Here is a 22,115-nt window from a genome sequence, read left to right on the forward strand (position 1 = left end):
AATACAGACATATTATTTCTCCGTAAGTTCTCCGATCTCAGGTTTGTTGGGAACAATAGACTTTCTATGACCCTCAGCATGAACAATTAGTGCCTACAATATCCCTGCTGTTATAGTTTGTCCCAGAACAAAATAAACTGCTTCATGGTGATACTGTATGGTATTTTGTCTCTTTGAAACAGTATCACAGGTTAAACTGTTGTTCTGTATTGTTCAGAAACACCTTAGTTGTCTGATTATTCAGAAGTAAAATTGATTCCACATAGCATCTATAAAGGTAGGACACAATTCATAAACACAACAATCCTCAGCAGAAGGGGGCGATGGTGTTACACAAATCACAATATGAATTAGTGTTTATTGAGGCGGTTGGATAATAACTGGCAAGTCTCCTTATCCTCCTGTAGATGTTTATATGATACACATTTTACATGAGTGACCTCGGTTTAGTTTGGGAAAAAACAAAGGTAGGATAGTATACACATACCGGTCCCACTTTAAAGGAAGTACAACTTGGAAAGGCTTTATATAGCATACATAAGCACTACATAAATGCTTCACAAATAATCTATAAGCATATGTCATATTCTATAAATGTTGTAAAAACATACAAAGTGTGTAATGTCACATTTGGCAATTCACCCTACAATGGTATTGGTTATGTCACCCTTTATACATCATTTAGATAGTATGACAGATGCTTAGATGATTTGTGAAGGTTTTATGTAGTGGTTATGAAGCATACAAATATCTTACATTATGATTAAATGTCTCAAAGGAATCACAGATGTTGGTGTACTGTAATGTATTATGCCAGTGCCAAAATCAAACATCCTCTATTAGGCCGTCATTGTATATAATAATTTGTTCTTAACTGACTTGCCTAGTTAAATAAATGTTTAATAAAATACAATGTAAAACAATTACACTGACAGGCTATTGAACACTGTGTTTCATCCAATTCTGTCAACTCTTAAATCACACTATTAATGATGCATCAAAAAGAGAGACAATTCCTTCATTAGTAAGCATTAATTCATGCATAATGAAATATGGTTGGGGATTATTATAATTTCCAGGCGTGGTAATATGGGCAGGTGCGTAGGGGGTTCTGGTTAGAGACGCTTCCTGGTTATTCCTAATGTGATTATGAGTGTGCATAGCTTTACTTATGTTAAAATGCTAGTGAATATGTTTATAGCATATTAGCCAATTCACCACGCCAGGGTGTCAGATTGTTAAATGGTAATTTACAGTAGTGGAATAATTCAAGTGATAAAACACTGACAAAAAGCTAATGTGTTGTTTATTAACATGTTATATTCCTGTGTTGTTGGGTTTTGACATGGATTAGTGTATGCACCCCGGTACCTTTTATTCATCTGGTTATTCAAGTTGATATTGTTATCCAAACAATTACTTCAATATGCCGTCAGTACAGTAGGTGGGTGTTTGCGCACGCCTGTGTGTATGTGCGCACGCCTGTGTGTTTGTGTGTCTAAGGCTGTGGCCACATATTTAATTAGGATTGACAGATTAACATTATAACACTGACTAATAAAACCATAGAGTAAATATGTGTGTAAATCTAATCAAAGAGTATGACAGAATAAACAGGACTTCAAATGATAAGACTCCGATTGCATGATGGTACTCATAATTCTCAGTATTTACTTAGTTTTCAGGAGTAGATACTCTATATTATCACATGAAGGAAGGGTAAGCATTTAGTTAGCAGCAGACAAAAAGGTATTACTTATTCTAGAAACAGCTTATTGCTCTCAACCTAAGAAAATACATTACAGTCCACAATCGAAAATAATTTTAATGACCGTTATTATGACAATTAATAGTTAGTCTCAAAGACAAAAAAGAAGTATAACACTTGTGTTGTATATGGAATACTTGAAGTACATTCTTTCACGGAATAGATACTGAGGAGGTAAAAGATACTATTCAGATTTAATTAGCTTGAATTTCCTTTAGAACGTCCCGGAAAATCTCCACACACATGTCCCCAGTGGGGTGTCTCATGGATGCCAGCTTCCACGCCTCCACAAATGTCTCCTCGGAAATACTTGCGCCCACATTTCGGAATATGTCAGTGATCTGAAAAGGAAATGGAGGCGGAAATAAGAATCAGAAGATCTCTTTGACAAATGATTTGCTCATGCTCCGTCCTATTTCAATAACATTTTGCGTCAATCACTTCTCCAATGGCAGAATTGTTCATACCAATTATATTTTTGAAACAACGTTTTCCTACATTTTGAATGCTGTAACAAAATCCCACATGGTACTGTATGTGGGATTCTATCAAATCTACTAGACCATATCTTTCTTTCTCTCCCTTGATTCTTCAGTGGGTTCATTGGTATTCTGTACCTACTCTTAGGTGCGGGGACAGAAGAAGTGCTCCATGTGGACTCCCCTTAGGGAGGACAGCGTAGGAAACAGGAGGTCAAAGGCTGTGGTCTGGTCACCGTAGTTAGTGCTGTCGCTGACGCGCACTGTGGGAGTCCCGTACATACGATAGTCTATGTGGAAAGATGTCATAATTATACAGTGAGATTCACACAATGTAGAGAAGCAGGGGGAAAAGGACTACCAGTCCATTGTAATGCTAAGATACAAATGTGAGAAATCGTGTGCTGAATCTCAGAGAATTTTCCCTCCCTGAATTGTTTTTGAGAAGTGTGGGAATTATTTCAAATTCTTCATGCATCTTTCACCTAAATATCTATTCTTCAGCATGCTGCCCACCTCTGCAGGTTCCCGGTCCTCCGGTCTGGCCAAAGCCTCTGAGGCTGCAGGTCTCACAGGGAGAGCCTCTCTCTGCATGTTATCTGGGGCTGTGCTGATCTTACACTCTGAGGTAGAGTTGTCAATCAAAAGGGAATAGAATTACCACCAGTCCACCAATCACAGAAAATTTACTTGAATGGGAATGAGCATTCTAGTAATTATATTTCTATGCTTAGACACTAACTGACCACTGGTCAGAATACGCTGCTCCGCTTTACTGATGGGCATTTTGTCCTTCCAGTTGAGGAAGTTGGCGAACTCCTGAAAGTTGATGAGTCCATCTTTGTCCATGTCACAGTACTCCATCAAGTCATCCAGCACCGGCCCACTCAGGTCCAGGTTAAACTGATGACACACGTCCTGCAGGTCCTCCCCGTCGATCACACCCTGACCCTTCTGTGGAGTCACACACACACACGGACACATGCACATAGCACACACACACAGACAGACACACCTCAGACTGAACACAGTGAACAATCTCAAACGAACTTAATATTATCAAAGACAGTACAGTATGAAGATAACTGCTTCTCCAATAGAAATGCTTGTAGGCGATGTCATGGCGACGTTGGTTAGCTAAGCTCATGCGCAGAAACATGTCATCAGGTCTAACGGTAGTCTCGTGCCGAACTGCACATGTGCAGGCAATCAAATCAAAGGCACTCCTTCGACGTTAAGTTGTTTTTGATGAAAATGAAAATGTGTCAGTTTGTCACTTTCACAACGTTGGAGTAATAACATGTTCAGCTACTTCAGACATTGGCTTGAATCTAGGTTGTGCCTTTAGATTTAAGGAAAATTAACAACTATGGAAGAATTTTTCACTTCTCCCATTGACTTGCAGACCCCAAACCCATGTCTGGTCGGTCGAGTCTGCTTCGCAAAGCTTTCCCGGAAGTATTGCGATGTTGGTCCTGGTGTTTAGAAATTCTGTGATATTATCAAGTTAATACAGTAGAATTGTAAATACAGTGCATTCGAAAAGTATTCAGACAACTTTACTTTTTCCGCATTGTTGCATTACAGCCTTATTCTAAAATTGATTAAATTGTTGTTTTCCCTCATCAATCTGCACACAATATCCCATAATGACAAAGCAAAAACAGGTTTTTAGACATTTTTGCAAATGTATTAAAAATTCAAAATTTACATAGGTATTCAGACCCTTTACTAAGTACTTTGTTGAAGCACCTTTGGCAGCGATTACAGCTTTGAGTCTTCTCGGGTATGACACTACAGTACAAGCTTGGCCACCTGTATTTGGGGAGTTTCTCCCATTCTTCTCTGCAGATCCTCTCAAGCTCTGATAGGTTGGATGGGGAGCGTCGATGCACAGCTTTTTTCAGGTCTCTCCAGTGATGTTTGATCGGGTTCAAGTCCGGGCTCTGGCTGGGCAACTGAAGGACATTCAGAGACTTGTCCCAAAGCCACTCCTGCGTCATCTTGGCTGTGTGCTTAGGGTCATTGTCCTGTTGGAAGGTGAACCTTCGCCCCAGTCTGAGGTCCTGAGGGCTCTGGAGCAGGTTTTCATCAAGGATCTCTCTGTACTTTGCTCCGTTCATCTTTCCCTCTATCCTGAATAGTCCCCCAGTCCCTGCCGCTGAAAAACATCCCCCCCAGCATGATGCTGCCACCACCATGCTTCACCGTAGGGATGATGCCACTTTTCCTCCAGATGCTTGGCATTCAGGTCAAAGAGTTCAATCTTGGTTTCATCAGACCAGAGAATTTTGTTTTTCATGGTCTGAGTGTCCTTTAGGTGCCTTTTCGCAAACTCCAAGCGGGCTGTCATGTGCCTTTTACAGAGAAGTGGCTTCCATCTGGCTACAACCATAAAGGCCTGATTGGTGGAGTACTGCAGAGATAGTTGTCCTTCTGGAAGGTTCTGCCATCTCCACAGAGGAATTCTGGAGCTCTGTCAGAGTGACCATCGGGTTCTTGGTCACCTCCTTGACCAAGGCCCTTCTCCCCCGATTCCTCAGTTTGGCCGGGCGGCCAGCTCTAGGAAGAGTCTTGGTGGTTCCACACTTCTTCCATTTAAGAATGATGGAGGCCACTGTGATCTAGCCTTCCCCAGTTCTGTGCCTCGACACCATCTTGTCTCGGGGACCTTATATAGACAGGTGTGTGCCTTTTCAAATCATGTCCAATCAATTGAATTTACCACAGGTGGACTCCAATCAAGTTGTAGAAACATCTCAAGGATGATCAATGGAAATAGGATGCACCCGACCTCAATTTCGAGTCTCATAGCAAAGGGTCTGGATACTTATGTAAATAAGGTATTTCTGTTTTTTATTTGTAATAAATTAGCAAAAATGTCTAAAAACCTGTTTTTACTTTGTCATTGTGGGGTATTGTGTGTAGATTGATGAGTGTATATTGATTTAAAAAAAAATCCCTTTTAGAATAAGGCTGTAGCGTAACAAAATGTGGAAAAGGTCAAGGGGTCTTAATACTTTCCGAATGCAAAAAAGTCAAGGGGTCTTAATACTTTCCGAATGCACTGTATGTAACCTTGTCGTCGTGCCTGAAGGCCTGCAGCAGGGAGTTAAAGTTGTGGAAGTTGACCTTCTTGAGGTGCTGGTGTACAGCACTGACCAGGGTGCGCTGTCTGTCTGTACCTTTCTGGTACTCTGCTGGAGGGGTGGAGTGGAGAAGGTCACCCGCACCTGTGGAGAAAGTTAAACCAAATTCTTCATCTTCAAACAATAACAGAAGGCTTACATTTTGGTCACCCCTCTAGACTACATTATAGCTTTACCCATTTTTACCAATTTCATACTGGCATTGTAACAGAAAACTCAATACAGTGAGGGAAAAAAGTATTTGATCCCCTGCTGATTTTGTACATTTGCCCACTGACAAAGAAATTATCAGTGTATAATTTTAATGGTAGGTTTATTTGAACAGTGAGAGACAGAATAACAACAAAAATATCCAGAAAAACGCATGTCAAAAATGTTATAAATTGATTTGCATTTTAATGAGGGAAATAAGTATTTGACCCCCTCTCAATCAGAAAGATTTCTGGCTCCCAGGTGTCTTTCATACAGGTAACGAGCTGAGATTAGGAGCACACTCTTAAAGGGAGTGCTCCTAATCTCAGTTTCTTACCTGTATAAAAGACACCTGTCCACAGAAGCAATCAATCAATCAGATTCCAAACTCTCCACCATGGCCAAGACCAAAGAGCTCTCCAAGGATGTCAGGGACAAGATTGTAGATCTACACAAGGCTGGAATGGGCTACAAGACCATTGCCAAGCAGCTTGGTGAGAAGGTGACAACAGTTGGTGCGATTATTCGCAAATGGAAGAAACACAAAAGAACTGTCAATCTCCCTCGGCCTGGGGCTCCATGCAAGATCTCACCTCGTGGAGTTGCAATGATCATGAGAATGGTGAGGAATCAGCCCAGAACTACACAGGAGGATCTTGTCAATGATCTCAAGGCAGCTGGGACCATAGTCACCAAGAAAACAATTGGTAACACACTACGCCGTGAAGGACTGAAATCCTGCAGCGCCCGCAAGGTCCCCCTGCTCAAGAAAGCACATATACATGCCCGTCTGAAGTTTGCCAATGAACATCTGAATGATTCAGAGGACAACTGGGTGAACGTGTTGTGGTCAGATGAGACCAAAATGGAGCTCTTTGGCATCAACTCAACTTGCCGTGTTTGGAGGAGGAGGAATGCTGCCTATGACCCCAAGAAACCATCCCCACCGTCAAACATGGAGGTGGAAACATTATGCTTTGGGGGTGTTTTTCTGCTAAGGGGACAGGACAACTTCACCGCATCAAAGGGACGATGGACGGGGCCATGTACCGTCAAATCTTGGGTGAAAACCTCCTTCCCTCAGCCAGGGTATTGAAAATGGGTCGTGGATGGGTATTCCAGCATGACAATGACCCAAAACACACGGCCAAGGCAACAAAGGAGTGGCTCAAGAAAAAGCACATTAAGGTCCTGGAGTGGCCTAGCCAGTCTCCAGACCTTAATCCCATAGAAAATCTGTGGAGGGAGCTGAAGGTTCGAGTTGCCAAACGTCAGTCTCGAAACCTTAATGACTTGAAGAAGATCTGCAAAGAGGAGTGGGACAAAATCCCTCCTGAGATGTGTGCAAACCTGGTGGCCAACTACAAGAAACATCTGACCTCTGTGATTGCAAAACATGACTTAGTACTTGGTGGCAAAACCCTTGTTGGCAGAGGGGTCAAATACTTATTTCCCTCATTAAAATGCAAATGAATTTATAACATTTTTGACATGCGTTTTTCTGGATTTTTTTGTTGATATTCTGTCTCTCACTGTTCAAATAAACCTACCATTAAAATTACAGACTGATCATTTCTTTGTCAGTGGGCAAACGTACAAAATCAGCAGGGGATCAAATACTTTTTCCCTCACTGTATGTGTCCTTTTATGAATATCTGCCCTTTTATTAATGAACATTTTACTCACCAAAGTCCTCTGGCCGCATCAAGATTCCATATGTATGACCTGCTGGCACTTTCAATGTGTCTGCTATGCTATAAAAGGCTGGGAATAGAGGAATTAAAGCTACTGTAGTAGCTGGGCATGAGTTGTACAATACACAGGTCTGGAACATATACTGAACAGGCATTTAACTAGATCTGCATTAAAGAGCTAATGTGATAGACTTACGGGTCATGCACTTTGCCAATCTGTGGCTGTATCCTTTCCCTGTCATCACATCTCTGAGAAACAAACTTTGCACTGTTATGAGTATGGGAAAAATAGCAGTACACAAATCAACATTTGATGTCATGACTATTGGCAATGCATTGTGTGACATTGAATGGTGATGAGAAGTCAAGTGTTTTGAATAAACTTAAGGTAGGATAAGTGCTTACTTCTGAGTATCACACAACCAGTGGAGAGATTTGGAGACACTGCGTCCATCGTTGTGGTGGGGAGTAGGCACTCCGAACCTGCCGTCCTTTCCATAACTGCTCCACTTGTATTTCCTATCAACCTGTTCACCTGGGACACAACACAGTTATGATGGATTTACCCAGGCTAAAATCAAACAGAGAAATATCGACAGGTGTGATTAACCACTGGCTATGGTGTTTCTACAGAAATGTGTCTGAAAATTATGGGTGTTAAATCAATGTGTAAAACAACATATTGAATAGCATATAAATGACTTCCAAGCCTAAATGAAGTCCCCATTTGAACACTGTCAGAACCAAAGAGAGACAAATGTCCACAATACTCACCGACAAAGTAGGCATTGTGGGAGCGGATATAAGACTGGTGTCCCTCCTGAGCCTCTGTCTCCACCTGCTCCACGCTTTTAGGTGGGTTGATAATCGCACCTGCAGCTGCAGCTGGATCAGAAGGAACACACTTGTACATGAAGGCTTGTGGATATATCTTTCAGTCATAATATGAATGTTCATGGCGACACATTGTAGCTTCTAGGGTCTTTATTGTTTGACTCACTATTGGGGGATTTCACACCAAATGTGGCTTTACCGGTGTGGGTGTCGAACCAATTTGCAAGCCCAGGGCTCTGATCACGTGACCTGCCCAGGGGGGCTTTTTGATTGGTGGAATACCAGATCTGATGTAACCTCTGTTGATAGATGGTCTTAGGTGGTGGGTTGATCACTAATCCACCCTGTAGGAAATACAGAAACAAATGCGACCATATGACCATTGATGATCTCTACCATGTTAAATGTATCTACAGATGTATGATCTTAATTTTAGCCAGTTTGCTACAGCAGGAAAACAATCCTGCAGCAACAGGAAATTTTAATTATTATGTGGATTATAATTAATGGACATTTTCTGTAGCGGTTGATACATTTTTTGTTAGGGCAAATCAAGTCTGGAAATTAGAAACTTTAGAAGTCTTTTTAAATCATGAATACACTACAAGTTTGCATTTCCTGTTATGCAGTAAACATTCTCAGCAACAGTGATCAAATTAAGATCCTACATCTGTAAAATTAAAACCTGGGTTTAGTTCGCTTAATACTCACTATGCATGTGTAACGGATGTGAAATGGCTAGCTAGTTAGCGGGTACGCGCTACTAGCATTTCAATCAGTTACGTCACTTGCTCTGAGACTTAAGTAGGGTTTCCCCTTGCTCTGCAAGGGCCGCGGCTTTTGTGGAGCGATGGGTAACGCTTCGTGGGCGACTGTTGTTGACGTGTGCAGAGGGTCCCTGGTTCGCGCCCGTGTCGGGGCGAGGGGACGTACTAAAGTTATACTGTTACATTGATGCTGTTGACCCGGATCACTGGTTGCTGCGGAAAAGGAGGAGGTTGAAAGGGGGGTGAGTGTAACGGATGTGAAATGGCTAGCTAGTTAGCGGGTACGCGCTACTAGCATTTCAATCAGTTACGTCACTTGCTCTGAGACTTAAGTAGGGTTTCCCCTTGCTCTGCAAGGGCCGCGGCTTTTGTGGAGCGATGGGTAACGACGCTTCGTGGGCGACTGTTGTTGACGTGTGCAGAGGGTCCCTGGTTCGCGCCCGTGTCGGGGCGAGGGGACGTACTAAAGTTATACTGTTACACATGTCTGTTTATTTAGGCCTCTACTCACTGAAATAGAAGCTTGGCTGCTCTCTCCATGAACTAGAGTACTGGCAATGTCAGGGTCGTTGGCTTTCCCATGGAACACTCGGATAGTCCCTGCACCTGGGCATGTTGTGTTGAGAAACGTCCTCACTACTGTTGGGGTTTGGGGCTTTAAAAGGAAGGTGTGTGAGACAGTGAATATACACCCATACAAACAGACACATTCACATTTCCGCCACTAGGAAACCGAAGTCTGATCTGATTGGCATTATAATTATAGGCTTACTGTGCCTGTGTTCTAGAAAAAAACCATCAACATTCTACCTTGTTATAATTACTATTGCGGGAAAAAAGTGCCTCCAGCGCAAAGAGATCAATCGAACTCGATCAAAACAATGGAATTGACATAGAAACGCGTGGGGGAAGGGCGGTGAGGGAAAGATCCCGAATCTTCTCATTGCCCCCCAGCAACATTAGTCTACATTTAGGCTATTGTTTATGTGTATTTCACACTATGTTGAGATAAAAATCGGAGTATAATGTTTGTATAGATGTTAACCCCAACACATGTTCATGTCATTGTCATTGTCACAAATCAACTGCATTACAGTTAAAAACGACTGATTACCACTACCGATTTCTGTATGCTAGCTATGCTAACCAGTTTTTTGAAAGGGAGTTAGCATTTAGCAGTCACTTCTAAACCTGAAAAGGGACAACTTCTAAAGAAAAAACAGCTAAATATATCAAAATCGGACTTAAGTAACCACATTGTGGGCCTTCTACAATACATACATCATAACGGAGTTTTTGGATGTGCGTCCATTTACCGCGTCTATGCTGATTTATGTTATGGTGATTTAAAATGTATTGAATAATTTAAGTGTTTGTAATATATATATATATGTCGTTCTGCCCCTGAACAAGGCCGTTAACCCACTGTTCCCAGGCCGTCATTGTAAATAAGAACTTGTTCTTAACTGACTTGCGTAGTTAAATAAATAAATAAATAAAAACAATTAAGGACCTGTATGATTATGAACATTGCAAATGTTTGCTTTTAGCCTACACTTTGACAATATGACGTGTTATGACATAAAGTTGCATACATCAAGTCATGTCATATGTTTAAAAAAAATGTTTTGTGAATTAGTTATCACACTTGTGTAACATTACCTCTTTGCCTTATAAAACGATTCGTTTTCCGGATCCTTTCATTAGTTGCAATCTGCAGTTGCTACATCGATTTTTGGACTTGTAAATTAATTAAATGGACAAATTGATTCTTTAAGAATATAACTTATAAATGCCTCGAACTTAGTTCAACTGTCGGACCCCATCAGAACCCTAAATATACGTTTGTTTTACTCCAACAAAGTAAATGTAAACAAACGTATAACCTCAAAACATAGTTCAAACTATAATGTTGATACCATGGATGGCCAGTCCTTGTATCCATAGCTCTGTCTATTAATTTGAGAGCGGTTACATTTCTCAAGCCCCATCCCTCAGCTTTTTACTGAAGCAGTGGCGGGGATAGGTTGTTGTTTAAATCGCAGATTGCCCCTTTAACACGAGTGTGTGATTGGTTTATTCTCAGCGCTACGTAGGTACTCGATTTATCATCATACACCGTACCATGCTAAACAAACGGGAAGTGGGAAAGGGACAAGCTTTATGAAATTTATCGACCTTTGAAAAGATTGTGGAGTGCCGGAAATATATATATTTTTTGTAAATCCCTTCAGCTACCTAGTTAATTATATCGGATAAGGTAAGCAGATATCATTTTAGCTAGCTAGTTTACCGGCAGAACTAGCTTGCTAGCTAGCCCTGGCTAGGCCGAAAGCTATGTTTTGTTAGCTAGCTCACAGCAAATAATAAACCAGCAGTTGACCCGTTCTTAATATACTGCTGTGAGTTGACCATTGAAATGTATGTATGTAGCTAGCTTCTACGTATTTGCGTGAAGCAGGGTGAGGTGTGGTTCAACCTTATGTAGCTTGCTAGCAGTAAGACCGATAGTTTTAGTGTACGAACTACCATATGTTTTCAATGTACTGTAGTTAGTTAGTTTGCTAAAGTAAACTAGCTCGCTAACAGTAGCCACATAATCTAAATAATTATAGCTAGCTACGTTAGCTAGTTGTAACTGGCTGGTTAGCTAGCGTGCTAACTAACCAATTTGTCGTAGACAAGATTGGACCAATGGGTGGGACTGAGGAAGCTAATGATTATTTTTGACGGACACAGTGCTTGATGATAGGTTCTATCCGCCATCATGACTGACTAGCTAGCTAGTCAACACAGTGGTTATTTGTGGTTAAGACTGACGTAACACGATTTCGACCCACATGTCTTCACTGCAATTATTTTTGACTAGACACATAGGCTTGTTGTGTTTACTTGTTGGGACTAGGGTTTCACATTTTGGGAAATATTCAGAGGTGGAAAATTTCCGTGGGAATTAACGGGAATATATGATTAAAAACATTTAAATGTAGATGTTTTTTGCATTTGATATATTTAACGTTACCATATCATATGGAGACAAACATTTTACCTTATCATAAGTAGACATAAATGCAAATGATTAAATCCTTCCAATAAAAAAAAATCTATTCAGTTACGAATTGAGCTTTATCTAAATGAGTTAGTTGACTCTTCACATGGGATGATTTCACTGAACAAAAGAAAGGGAATATTGAATGATCCCCAATGATCCATCGCATCTCCCAAAAACGTTTTCAACATACATCTGTAAAATGATATTCTAGAAACTAAAGCTTTGGTTGTCTGCCTCTCAGGCTTCCATGTCTTCTCCCTGTAACTCCTCAATGTCCACCTCTTGAACATCAGACTCTGAGGCCTCATCATCACTGTCACTTTCCAACCTTGTTGAGGATGGCTCGTTGTCAGACTCAAAACGCCTCAAATTTGCCCGGATGGCCACCAATTTTTCAACCCCTGTATTGGTCAGCCTGTTGCGTGCTTTGGTGTGTGTGTTCCCAAACAAGGACCAGCTGTGCTCTGAGGCGGCTGATGTAGGTGGGATTTGAAGGATGATGGAGGCGACAGGGGAAAGAGCCTCAGATCCACAAAGTCCTTTCCACCAGGTGGCTGATGAGATATGTTGGTATATTGCATCTCCTTCCTAATACCCTTGCTTGGAAGTGTATTTCGCCAGACTGCCAAGAACCTTGCCCTCATCCAGGCCAAGGTGGTGAGACACGGTAGTGATGACACCATAGGCCTTGTTGATCTCTGCACCAGACAGGATGCTCTTGCCAACATGTACGCTGTGGTGTGTATGGGCTTCAGGCAGAAGTCTTCATGTGTTTTGATGTATTTCAGAACTGCAGTTTCCTCTGCTTGGAGCAACAGTGAAGTGGGCAGGGCAGTACGGGTTTCTTCTTTTACATCTGCAAGCAGAGTCTGAACATCGGACAGAATGGCATTGTCTCCCTCAATCCATGCAATGGCTACTGCTGTAGGTTTCAGGCTGCTTACCACTCTCTCCCAAAATGCATCATCCAGGAGGATCCTCTTGATGGGGCTGTCCATACAGACTGTGATATGGCCATTTCTTGGAGAGACTCCTTCCCCTCCAGGAGACTGTCAAACATGACAACACCACCCCAACGGGTGTTGCTGGGCAGCTTCAATGTGGTGCTCTTATTCTTGTCACTTTGCTTGGTGAGGTAGATTGCTGCTATAACTTGATGACCCTTCACATACCTAACCATTTCCTTGGCTCTCTTATAGAGTGTATCCATTGTTTTCAGTGCCATGATGTCCTTGAGGAACAGATTCAATGTATGAGCAGCACAGCCAATGGGTGTGATGTGAGGGTAGGACGCCTCCACTTTAGACCAAGCAGCCTTCATGTTCACTGCATTGTCTGTCACCAGTGCAAATACCTGCGGTCCAAGGTCATTGATGACTGCCTTCAGCTCATCTGCATCACACACTACCTGTGTGTCTGTTGTCCCTTGTGTCTGTGCTCTTGTAGAATACTGGTTGAGTGGTGGAGATGATGTAGTTAATTATTCCTTGCCCATGAACATTTGACCACCCATCAGAGACGATTGCAATACAGTCTGCTTTGTCTATGATTTGCTTGACCTTCACTCTGTTGAACTCTGCATCCAGCAAATGAGTAGATAAAGCATGTCTGGTTGGAGGGTTCTATGCTGGGCAAACAACATTCAGAAATCTCTTCCAATTGCATCCACTGCTCAAGCAAGACATTCTTCAGCATTTCTCTGACTACGTTCCCCCATTGAGTCAAAAAAACTTCTGATTCCAGGAGGACCATGAGCTGTTGCTATCGATAAGGTGTCTAATTAATAATTTTCACCTCTGACAAAAGTCTCTCTACTTCTATTTGAGGTTGCTTGTTGTGAGCGCTGAGGGAACTTTATGTAGTTGGCCAGATGATTCTGCATTTTTGTTGCATTCTTCACATATGATTTGGCACAGTATTTGCAAATGTACAGAGCTTTTCTTTCTACATTAGCTGCAGTGAAATGTCTCCACACATCAGATAGTGCCCATGGCATTTTCCTGTAAAGATTAGAAAAAAATGAGTAATAAAAACCAACTAATACAATTCATGTACAGATAAATAGTTAAGCAGTTAGATTAAACAACTCCTTTTGTAAGACATTTCTTTTTTAAGTGAAACATGTATGGAAACAGGTGAATTAACACTCCTCAGTTAGCAGGCTCAAGCAAGCTAAAACCCAAATGGTAGCAAAAACGAACTAGCAGAAATGATTAACAAGTTAGAAATGATTTAAACACACTTTGCTGTAGGCTACTATTTACTAGCTAACAAAAAATCATGTATGTCATATAAAATATATTCACCCAACCCAGTATTGTAATCAAAACTTACCAGAAAGCATGTAGTCCTTGGCTCAGACAGTGTAGTAGTGTGGGCTCATCTCATTAGTGTGCAAGATCTTGAGAATCAGCTGTACATGTGATGGAAGAATGCAGTGTGCATGCAGAGGGTTGCAATTCCATTGAATTGGGGATAGTTTAACCAAAATATGCCACAAGACCTATAATTGCCTTATGTGTATCCCTCAAAAAAGGTTCACTGTTATAAGCCAACTTTTTTTTTTGATGATGAATTTAAGCAAAATTCCCGGGCTCAACTTCCCATAGAAAATTCCGGAAATTTCCCGTAAAGTTTCCGACCCTTTTGAAACCCTAGTTGGGACAGTTAAGAAATAGGTGTAATATACTCTTTGTAAACAAGTCCAATGTTACTAGCTAATTGCCAAGTGAAAGTCGTCGTCACATTTCCAAATACTGTCTGTAGTTAACTAGCTAGCTACATCCTGTGATTCAATGATATTACAATGATGATCAGAGACAAAGCTAATTTAACAATTTCTAACCAATTAAATGTCAAAGTTGATAGTTTGGATTATTTTGTAGTTGTATTTATTTTTCCCCCCACTACTTTATTCACTGATCTATTGACAATTTATGTGACATCTCATTTTTGGCAGTTCTAGGAGTGACCATTCAAGCGGTACTTCTGCATCCAGAGCAAGAGACTCGGGTGTAGGACATGGCAAGTAGGGGTGGTGCAACACGACCCAATGGGCCGAACACAGGCAACAAGATCTCCCAGTTCAAATTAGTACTCTTAGGGGAGTCCGCCGTGGGAAAGTCCAGTCTTGTACTTCGCTTCGTCAAGGGCCAGTTTCATGAATTCCAAGAGAGCACAATCGGAGGTAGGCTGATCTGACATCTTCGATTCATGTGTTAATGGTTTTGGGTTATCTTTTTGTCCTGTAGTCATTCTGACTACATTTCTGATTACATTCTGTAGGTTATGCAATCTCCCATGAGAGATATATATATATAGTCCATTGTTGGAAACTGGACAGCCAGATGTTTTCTTATAGCCTACTGCAAACAAAATTCTAAATGCTGCTTTGACTGTTTGTCTCCTCTCAGCTGCCTTCCTGACTCAGACAGTATGTTTGGATGACACGACAGTCAAGTTTGAGATATGGGACACAGCTGGTCAGGAGCGCTACCACAGCTTAGCACCCATGTACTACAGAGGTGCCCAGGCCGCAATCGTGGTCTACGACATCACTAACAAAGTGAGTCAGCAGCCGGGTTTATGTACTCTGTCACACATTAAAAGAGACTCTTAAATTAGGTACAGTGCATTTGGAAAGTATTCAGACCCCTTCCCTTTTTCCACATTTTTATTCTAAAATGGATTAAATATTTTTTCCCCCTCATCAATCTACACACAATATCCCATAATGACAAAGCAAAACAGGGTTTTAGACATTAACATGTATTAAAAATAAAAAACAAACAATAAGGTAAGTATTCAGACCTTTTGCTATGAGACTCGAAATTGAGCTCAGGTGCATCCTGTTTCCATTGATCATCCTTGAGATGTTTCTACAACTTGATTGGAGTCCACCTGTGGTAAATCCAAATCATGTCCATTCAATTGAAAAGGCGCACACACCTGTCTATATAAGGTCCCACAGTTGACAGTGCACAGATTTGGTGGAAGGGTACCAAAACATTTCCGCAGCATTGAAGGTCCCAAGAACACAGTGCCTCCATCATTCTTAAATGGAAGAAGTTTGGAACCACCAAGACTCTTCCTAGAGCTGGCCGCCTGGCCAAAATGAGGAATCGGGGGAGAAGGGCCTAGGTCAGGGAGGTGACCACGAACCCAATGGTCACTCTGACAGAGCTCCTCTGTGTAGATGGGAGAACCTCTCAGAAGGACAACCATCTCTGCAGCACTCCACCAATCAGGCCTTTATGGTAGTGGCCAGACAGACGCCACTCTTCAGTAAAGGGCACATGACATCCCGCTAAAGGACTCTCAGACCATGAGAAACAAGATCATCTGGTCTGATGAAACCAAGATTGAACTCTTTGGCCTGACTGCCAAGCGTCTGGAGGAAACCTGGCACCATCCCTATGGTGGTGGCAGCATCATGCTGTGGAGTTGTTTTTCAGTGGCAGGGACTGGGAGACTAGTCCGGATCGAGGGGAAAGATGAACAGATAAAAGTACGGTGAGCTCCTTGATGAAAACCTGCTCCAGAGCGCTCAGGACCTCAGACTGGGGCGAGGGTTCACCTTCCAACAGGACAACGACCCTAAGCACACAGCCAAGACAACGCAGGAGTGGCTTTGGGACAAGTCTGAATGTCCTTGAGTGGCCCATCCAGAGCCCAGACTTGAACTCGATCAAACTTCTCTGGAGAGACCTGAAAATAGCTCCCCATTCAACCTGACAGAGCTTGAGAGGGTTCAAGTCAGGTGTGCCAAGCTTGTAGCGTCATACCCAAGAAGACTCGAGGCTGTAATCTCTGTCAAAGGTGCTTCAACAAAGTACTGAGTAAAGGGTCTGAATACTTCTAGAACTGAAATATCACATTTTACATATCTTTAATACATTTGCAATAATTTCTGCGCCTCTTTTTACTTTGTCATGTTGTGTAGATTGATGAGGGGGCACAAACAATTGAATCCATTTTAGAATAAGGCTGTAACGTAACAATGTGTAAAAAGTTAAGGGGTCTGAATACTTTCCGAATTAACTGTATAGCATTAGGTACAGCTGAAGACATTTTGTGAAAATTTAGCAGGAGTTTGATTAGGCCCTCTTTAATAGGCCTAGTTGAGAATCTGAAGAAAATATAAAGGAAAAAGGGTAGCCTCGTTTTGCTGACATGTTTTCAAGCATCTTTCTGTAGTTCTTAGATTTGACCCAATTCTAAAATATCCCTATTCATTTAATTTGGTCCTAACAAACTTGTTACATCTAGGGCACTTTTGTTTTAACAAATGAATTGAGGGGCTGTCATTGTTTTTACCCCTAGTTGTACCACACTTTCCCAAACCATCTTTCTGTTCAATGTGTAAATGGATCTTTTTATGTTGTAAATGTTTCTGATACTTTGTGGTGCAATTTTGGCAGGTCTCTCTTGTAAAAGAGAGTCTCATTGAGATTAACAAACCGGGTAAAATGAAAGGTATAAAAAAAAAAGAGCAACTCCAATGAGAAATTCTAGGTTGATCCCCATGTCTGCTTTAGCTTTATTTGCTAAGACGTTTGCTGGGAAATTGTTAGAACGTAGTATTTCATGGAAATAAGCTGTCAAACGAACTTGGTTTTCTAAATCAATGCTTTGTACACAAAGCTTAAGCCAATGTTTGGAGCAGAGCATGACTTCAACTCAGCAATATGATACATCTTGTTGACAAACTCGCCATACATGTAAGCTGGGGAACATTATATTTAATTGTCATATTTTATAGAGGTTCTCCTTTAATGAGACCACATCTTGGATATCCTGCAAAGTCAATAGCATAACCAGGGAATTAAGGGAGGGGTTGTGTTGTCATTCTTCCACAAGGACCTTGTTATTGTCTGATTTAATCTCTTGTCCTTCTGCTGTTTGCCAGGACTCCTTTGCACGAGCAAAGAACTGGGTTAAGGAACTTCAGAGACAAGCCAGTCCAAATATTGTAATAGCGTTGGCTGGGAACAAAGCTGACCTTGCAAACAAAAGAGCATTGGATTTTCAGGTTCGTGCCAGTGAATTTGCTAATGAACATTACACTGTGCTAGTTTTATTCTCAATGGAGTCATCATACAATTTGACCTATAAGGCAGTTAAACACAACCTTTGTTGCATATTGACTGATTTTGGTGGTTTTCTTCCAGGATGCCCAGTCATATGCAGATGATAACAGTTTACTGTTCATGGAAACATCAGCAAAGACCTCTATGAACGTTAATGAGATGTTCATGGCTATTGGTAAGTGTTTTATGTTCCATGTTCATTACACTTTGTTTGAAAATGTTAACGAGTCTATCAATCTGATAATAGAAACACAGGTCCTAAACATTTTCCCTATCGCTTCACAGCAAAGAAATTACCCAAGAACGAGCCTCAAGCTGACGGCGCGTACAGTGGGCGGAACCGGGGAGTGGATCTTACGGAGGCAGCTCAGCCGGCCAGTCGCTCCTGCTGCAGTACCTAAACCTGGCCCACTCTTCCCACATGCACCTTCCCCCTCTCCTCCTAACTTTGAATAACATCTGGACATGGTGTTCCCCTTTCTGACATCAGACCTTCCACCTCTCGTCCTTTCTCCCCAGAATAGCTAAAGACTCTGTATAGCTGCATTTAAAACTTTTTTGTTTGTTTTTACTTACACTTTTTAAAATGAATGTCAGTATAATGTATCACTACAAGGCCTAAAACATTTTTTTTTTTTACTTAATTCAGTTGGAAGACTAACCTCTATGAGAGAGAGAAAGGTGTGTGTCTGATTCCCTGAAGAGAAAGTGTAAACTAGGTCATAGGGTTAGTGGACTGGGGATAAAAGTAAGTTGTGTTCTTCCAACCAAAACAAACCAAATTCCCCCATTGTTAAATGCCTGGAGGCTATGACTGTTTGTACTGAGTATAATAACATTATTGAAGCAGTGTCAGGCACGGACTGTCAAACCAAGCATTCCACTTCCTGGCACCTGCTGCCGAGACGACGACATCTTCGTCTGCAGAGAAGTTTGGCGAGAACATCCAACGCCATTACACAACTGGCCCACTGCAAACGGTTGCACAGGATTTAAGGGTGGTTTTGTGATTGGATGGCTGGTGACTCTGCAAGTTTGTCACATCTATGATGACTGGCTTGTGCATCATGGGAAGTCCCTCTTGAAATCACAACATTCTCTGGTTGATGCATTGATTTAATGAAGAACACTGAGACAGTTGAACATGCTCAGACAAGCATTGTAAATTGTCTTGTTAAGACCTTACATATGACTAGTCCTTTGTTTCCCCAAACTGCTATTGTTGAACTATCAACTTGTCAGAATTAGTGGTGTTTAAAATTAGGCCTCAAAACATGCACCAACATAAGTCTTGACTATTACCTATCATCAGTCTGTGGAATATTACTCTGTTACATAGGGTGTTGCAATGTTGTCTTCTACCAATACATCTTGGAGGGCATAAGCTTGTCTGGAAGATGTCTAGAGATTTCGAACAATTGTACAGTACACCATTGTAGGTCTAGGTCAGCTATGGATTTATTACCTTGTCACAAACTGGTTAAATGCTAATCAATGGTGGTCTTTTTAAATATGTAGTGTTATTAACAATTCAATTGCAACTCACCTGTGTCTTGGTACTTTTCTCAAAATGGTCTGTTCATATTTCAGGGGACTCTTATTGCATTGAACAATTGTTGGTTATATTTTAATTAATGACTGGCCGTTACATTTTATAAAACTGATACACTGTGTTGGACTTGCTAACCTATTGCCTCAAACAACCGATAGTGGGACTAACTGACTGGTAGTCTTTCTGAAGCCAGGTGGATTTAACAATGTAAAACATGACTAGTGAAGAAGGACTGATCAGTTTGAGTGTCAGGGTACAAGTCAATAAATTCAATAAATTAGGTATATTGCATGCCTTTATGTTTTCAATATCACAAGAATTGCAAGAGCTTTCATTCTTGGCAAAACTTGAAAAATTGTCCTGAAGTTATAATTACATGGTATTTGTTTGCTTTGTCAACTCTCCTTTGAGAGTGTTTTCTCTGAGCACATCCAACCCATGAAGAAGTATGACCATGACTGAAATGTTTTCCCTTGAACCTGAGACCAATGCTGTGTCCACTAGCTCTCTACAGATGTCAGCTGCAAGGCGCTCGTAGTCCAAGGTAAGATTCTTCAGACTGTCAGCCATAGTTCCCTTCACATTGACCTCACTCTCCTGCTGCAGGACTGAGGATTGATGTCTCTCTGTTTCCTCTGCATTCTGAATATCTCTAGCTTGTACCCCCAGAGGCTCTGGCATGTCCAACTCTGGTGGGTTGTCCTCATCCTTAACACTGGAAGGTTCTTCACTATCAAAAATAGATGACCCTGCTCTTGACTGTATGCAACTTTGAGAATCTGAAACGGACAAATCCTCAACAGTTTGCATGACGCACAGGGTCTTCAATATTAATTTCTGTTGAGTCAACTCAATGACAGTCAGAGCTCTCTCAGCCACTGCATGCTCATCCAAGACTTCCCAGAGGCCACTGGACGCTAGGACCAGCAGCTGGAAGGATGGGTCCGTGGGCAGCGACACAGAGTAAGGCACAGGGATGACTGACTTTTTCAGCTTGCGATCGCCATAATGACCAAGCCCTCGGGTGGCCTTGGTCAGCCCCTCCACCAGACCGTGCTGTTTGTTGACGCTGATTGCCCCTCCGGACTGGAGGATGCGTTTGCGCTCCTTAGGGTTGGACGTGCTGTGGTCTTTGGTCAGACGGAAGCCCCTACCTTGTTTGTACAGCACCGCATGGACGTTACCTGTGAAATGGGAATCAACAAGAGATTTGGAAATTGATAGTAGTCAATGAATAAGACTTGTTCTGTATCATATTTTCAGTGTATTATCAGTATGCTAGTAAAATACTGACCACAGTTAGCAATGAGAATTCTTCCACCCTGTAACTCCTGTGAGGTGGTTGGTGTATTACTCTCCTGTCCTGTTCCCTGCTCCTTCCCGTCTGAGGAGGGCAGCCCACTGTCGATCAGGCAGAGGAGCGCTGTGCAGCCACTCCAGCGGATCTTGGAGGTCTCGTTCTTGCCAAGCCCCAGGACCCGGTCCATCTTCCAGAAGGCTGTGGTGAAGGCTAGGTTCACCTGTTCCACTTTGGTCAGATTCTCCAGCTGCTCAGGGCCTAGGCCTAGTCCAATGTTCTGGGTCTGGCCTGGGTAAGGTCTGTTGTAGTCTTTCTGGAACAGGGCCTCAAAGCTTGACAGTAGCTTCACCTGGTCCTTCTCCAAGGAGAGCAAGGGGTCCTGTTTGGAGAGTTGCTCCAGGACTAAAACAGGCATCTCCCTAGATGCCGTAACTGCAGAAATCTGTCCGTGAAACCCGTCAAAGACCCCAAAAAAGCTGGTCCCCTCTTTGCCTCCATACCCCTCATGAAAAATGGTCACATCCTCCATGTTCTTTTTCCATGTGGAGTTTTTCTCCTCACACACTGCCACAGCACGGATTAACGGGTTGCTCCCTTTGTAAGTGGTAACGCTGTATTCTGCCATGCGCTGAAGTTGGACAAAGTCCACACACTGGACCCTGACGCTGAAGCGGCTCTTACCTTTCTCCAAATTGGAAGATGGGTTGCCATGGATATTGCTCCAACTGTGGTGGAGGGCATGGTGTTGGTAAGGGCTTTCTGTGTCAGGACTGGAGTCAAAGGATTCCCCAGGGAGCCCCTCTATGGGAATACTGGAGTGAGAATTAGTCAAAGAATGGGAATACAAACACAAACAAATCAGGACTGAAATGTGTCGCCCTTTCATTTTCCATTTCACAAGTTCCATTATGTTAATAACAAAGAATGACTTATTTCTCAAACTAGCCTAGTGAATATTTCCAGACAATGTAAAGGGGTGTACCATGAGTCCATTTATGCTCGCCTCAAGTAATGGCAGTACTTTAGATTGAGTTCAGCTGTTTACTGGCCTTTCCACGGAAACAGTTTCCTTGGCAACTAAAGGCACTATGACAAAATTGTGCAGCTTGTGTGAGAGCCTTCCAAATAAGTGTGTTTTTTTCCGGAATCAAATGAAGAAAGATGTTTGGTAGGCTTTTGGTCATTATGGACATTTAGAGTAAAGTAGTAGTCTGATTAATAGTGTTGAGGGGAAGGGGA

General features: G+C 42.0%; 3 protein-coding genes across 3 annotated transcripts; 1 reads left to right on the top strand and 2 right to left on the bottom strand.

Moving 5' to 3' along the window:
• Positions 1-1,180: 1,180 nt before the first annotated feature.
• LOC139572598 (EF-hand domain-containing family member B-like) lies at positions 1,181-13,256 on the bottom strand. Its single transcript, XM_071395296.1, is given in 11 exon segments — positions 1,181-2,109; positions 2,386-2,537; positions 2,733-2,870; positions 2,994-3,201; positions 5,326-5,480; positions 7,275-7,352; positions 7,479-7,543; positions 7,688-7,817; positions 8,057-8,167; positions 8,283-8,460; positions 13,113-13,256. Coding segments are annotated over 11 exon segments (1,506 nt in total). The 3' UTR covers positions 1,181-1,962.
• On the top strand, positions 10,945-19,858 carry LOC139573763 (ras-related protein Rab-5A-like). Its single transcript, XM_071397598.1, has 6 exons — positions 10,945-11,143; positions 14,895-15,122; positions 15,349-15,500; positions 17,844-17,966; positions 18,106-18,199; positions 18,310-19,858. Exons 2-6 carry the CDS (start codon positions 14,957-14,959, stop codon positions 18,423-18,425), a joined length of 651 nt encoding a protein of 216 aa, XP_071253699.1. The 5' UTR covers positions 10,945-11,143; positions 14,895-14,956; the 3' UTR covers positions 18,426-19,858.
• Positions 19,013-21,869, bottom strand: LOC139572599 (protein phosphatase 2C-like domain-containing protein 1). Its single transcript, XM_071395297.1, has 3 exons — positions 21,859-21,869; positions 20,871-21,688; positions 19,013-20,760 (listed from the first exon to the last, which is right to left on the bottom strand). The coding sequence occupies exons 1-3, from the start codon at positions 21,867-21,869 to the stop codon at positions 19,949-19,951; spliced, it is 1,641 nt and encodes a 546-aa protein (XP_071251398.1). The 3' UTR covers positions 19,013-19,948.
• Positions 21,870-22,115: the final 246 nt, after the last annotated feature.

This window comes from Salvelinus alpinus, chromosome 4 (genome assembly GCF_045679555.1).
Source record: "Salvelinus alpinus chromosome 4, SLU_Salpinus.1, whole genome shotgun sequence".
Taxonomy (NCBI): Eukaryota; Metazoa; Chordata; class Actinopteri; order Salmoniformes; family Salmonidae; genus Salvelinus; species Salvelinus alpinus.

Excerpts from the sequence above, each read along its gene's own strand:
- LOC139573763 (XM_071397598.1), top strand. The coding sequence starts at position 14,957 with ATGGCAAGTAGGGGTGGTGCAACACGACCCAATGGGCCGAACACAGGC. Across the intron at positions 15,123-15,348 it reads CCAAGAGAGCACAATCGGAG|CTGCCTTCCTGACTCAGACA; the intron begins GTAGGCTGATCT and ends GTCTCCTCTCAG. Across the intron at positions 17,967-18,105 it reads AAAGAGCATTGGATTTTCAG|GATGCCCAGTCATATGCAGA; the intron begins GTTCGTGCCAGT and ends GTTTTCTTCCAG.
- LOC139572599 (XM_071395297.1), bottom strand. Across the intron at positions 20,761-20,870 it reads AATTCTCATTGCTAACTGTG|GTAACGTCCATGCGGTGCTG; the intron begins GTCAGTATTTTA and ends CCCATTTCACAG.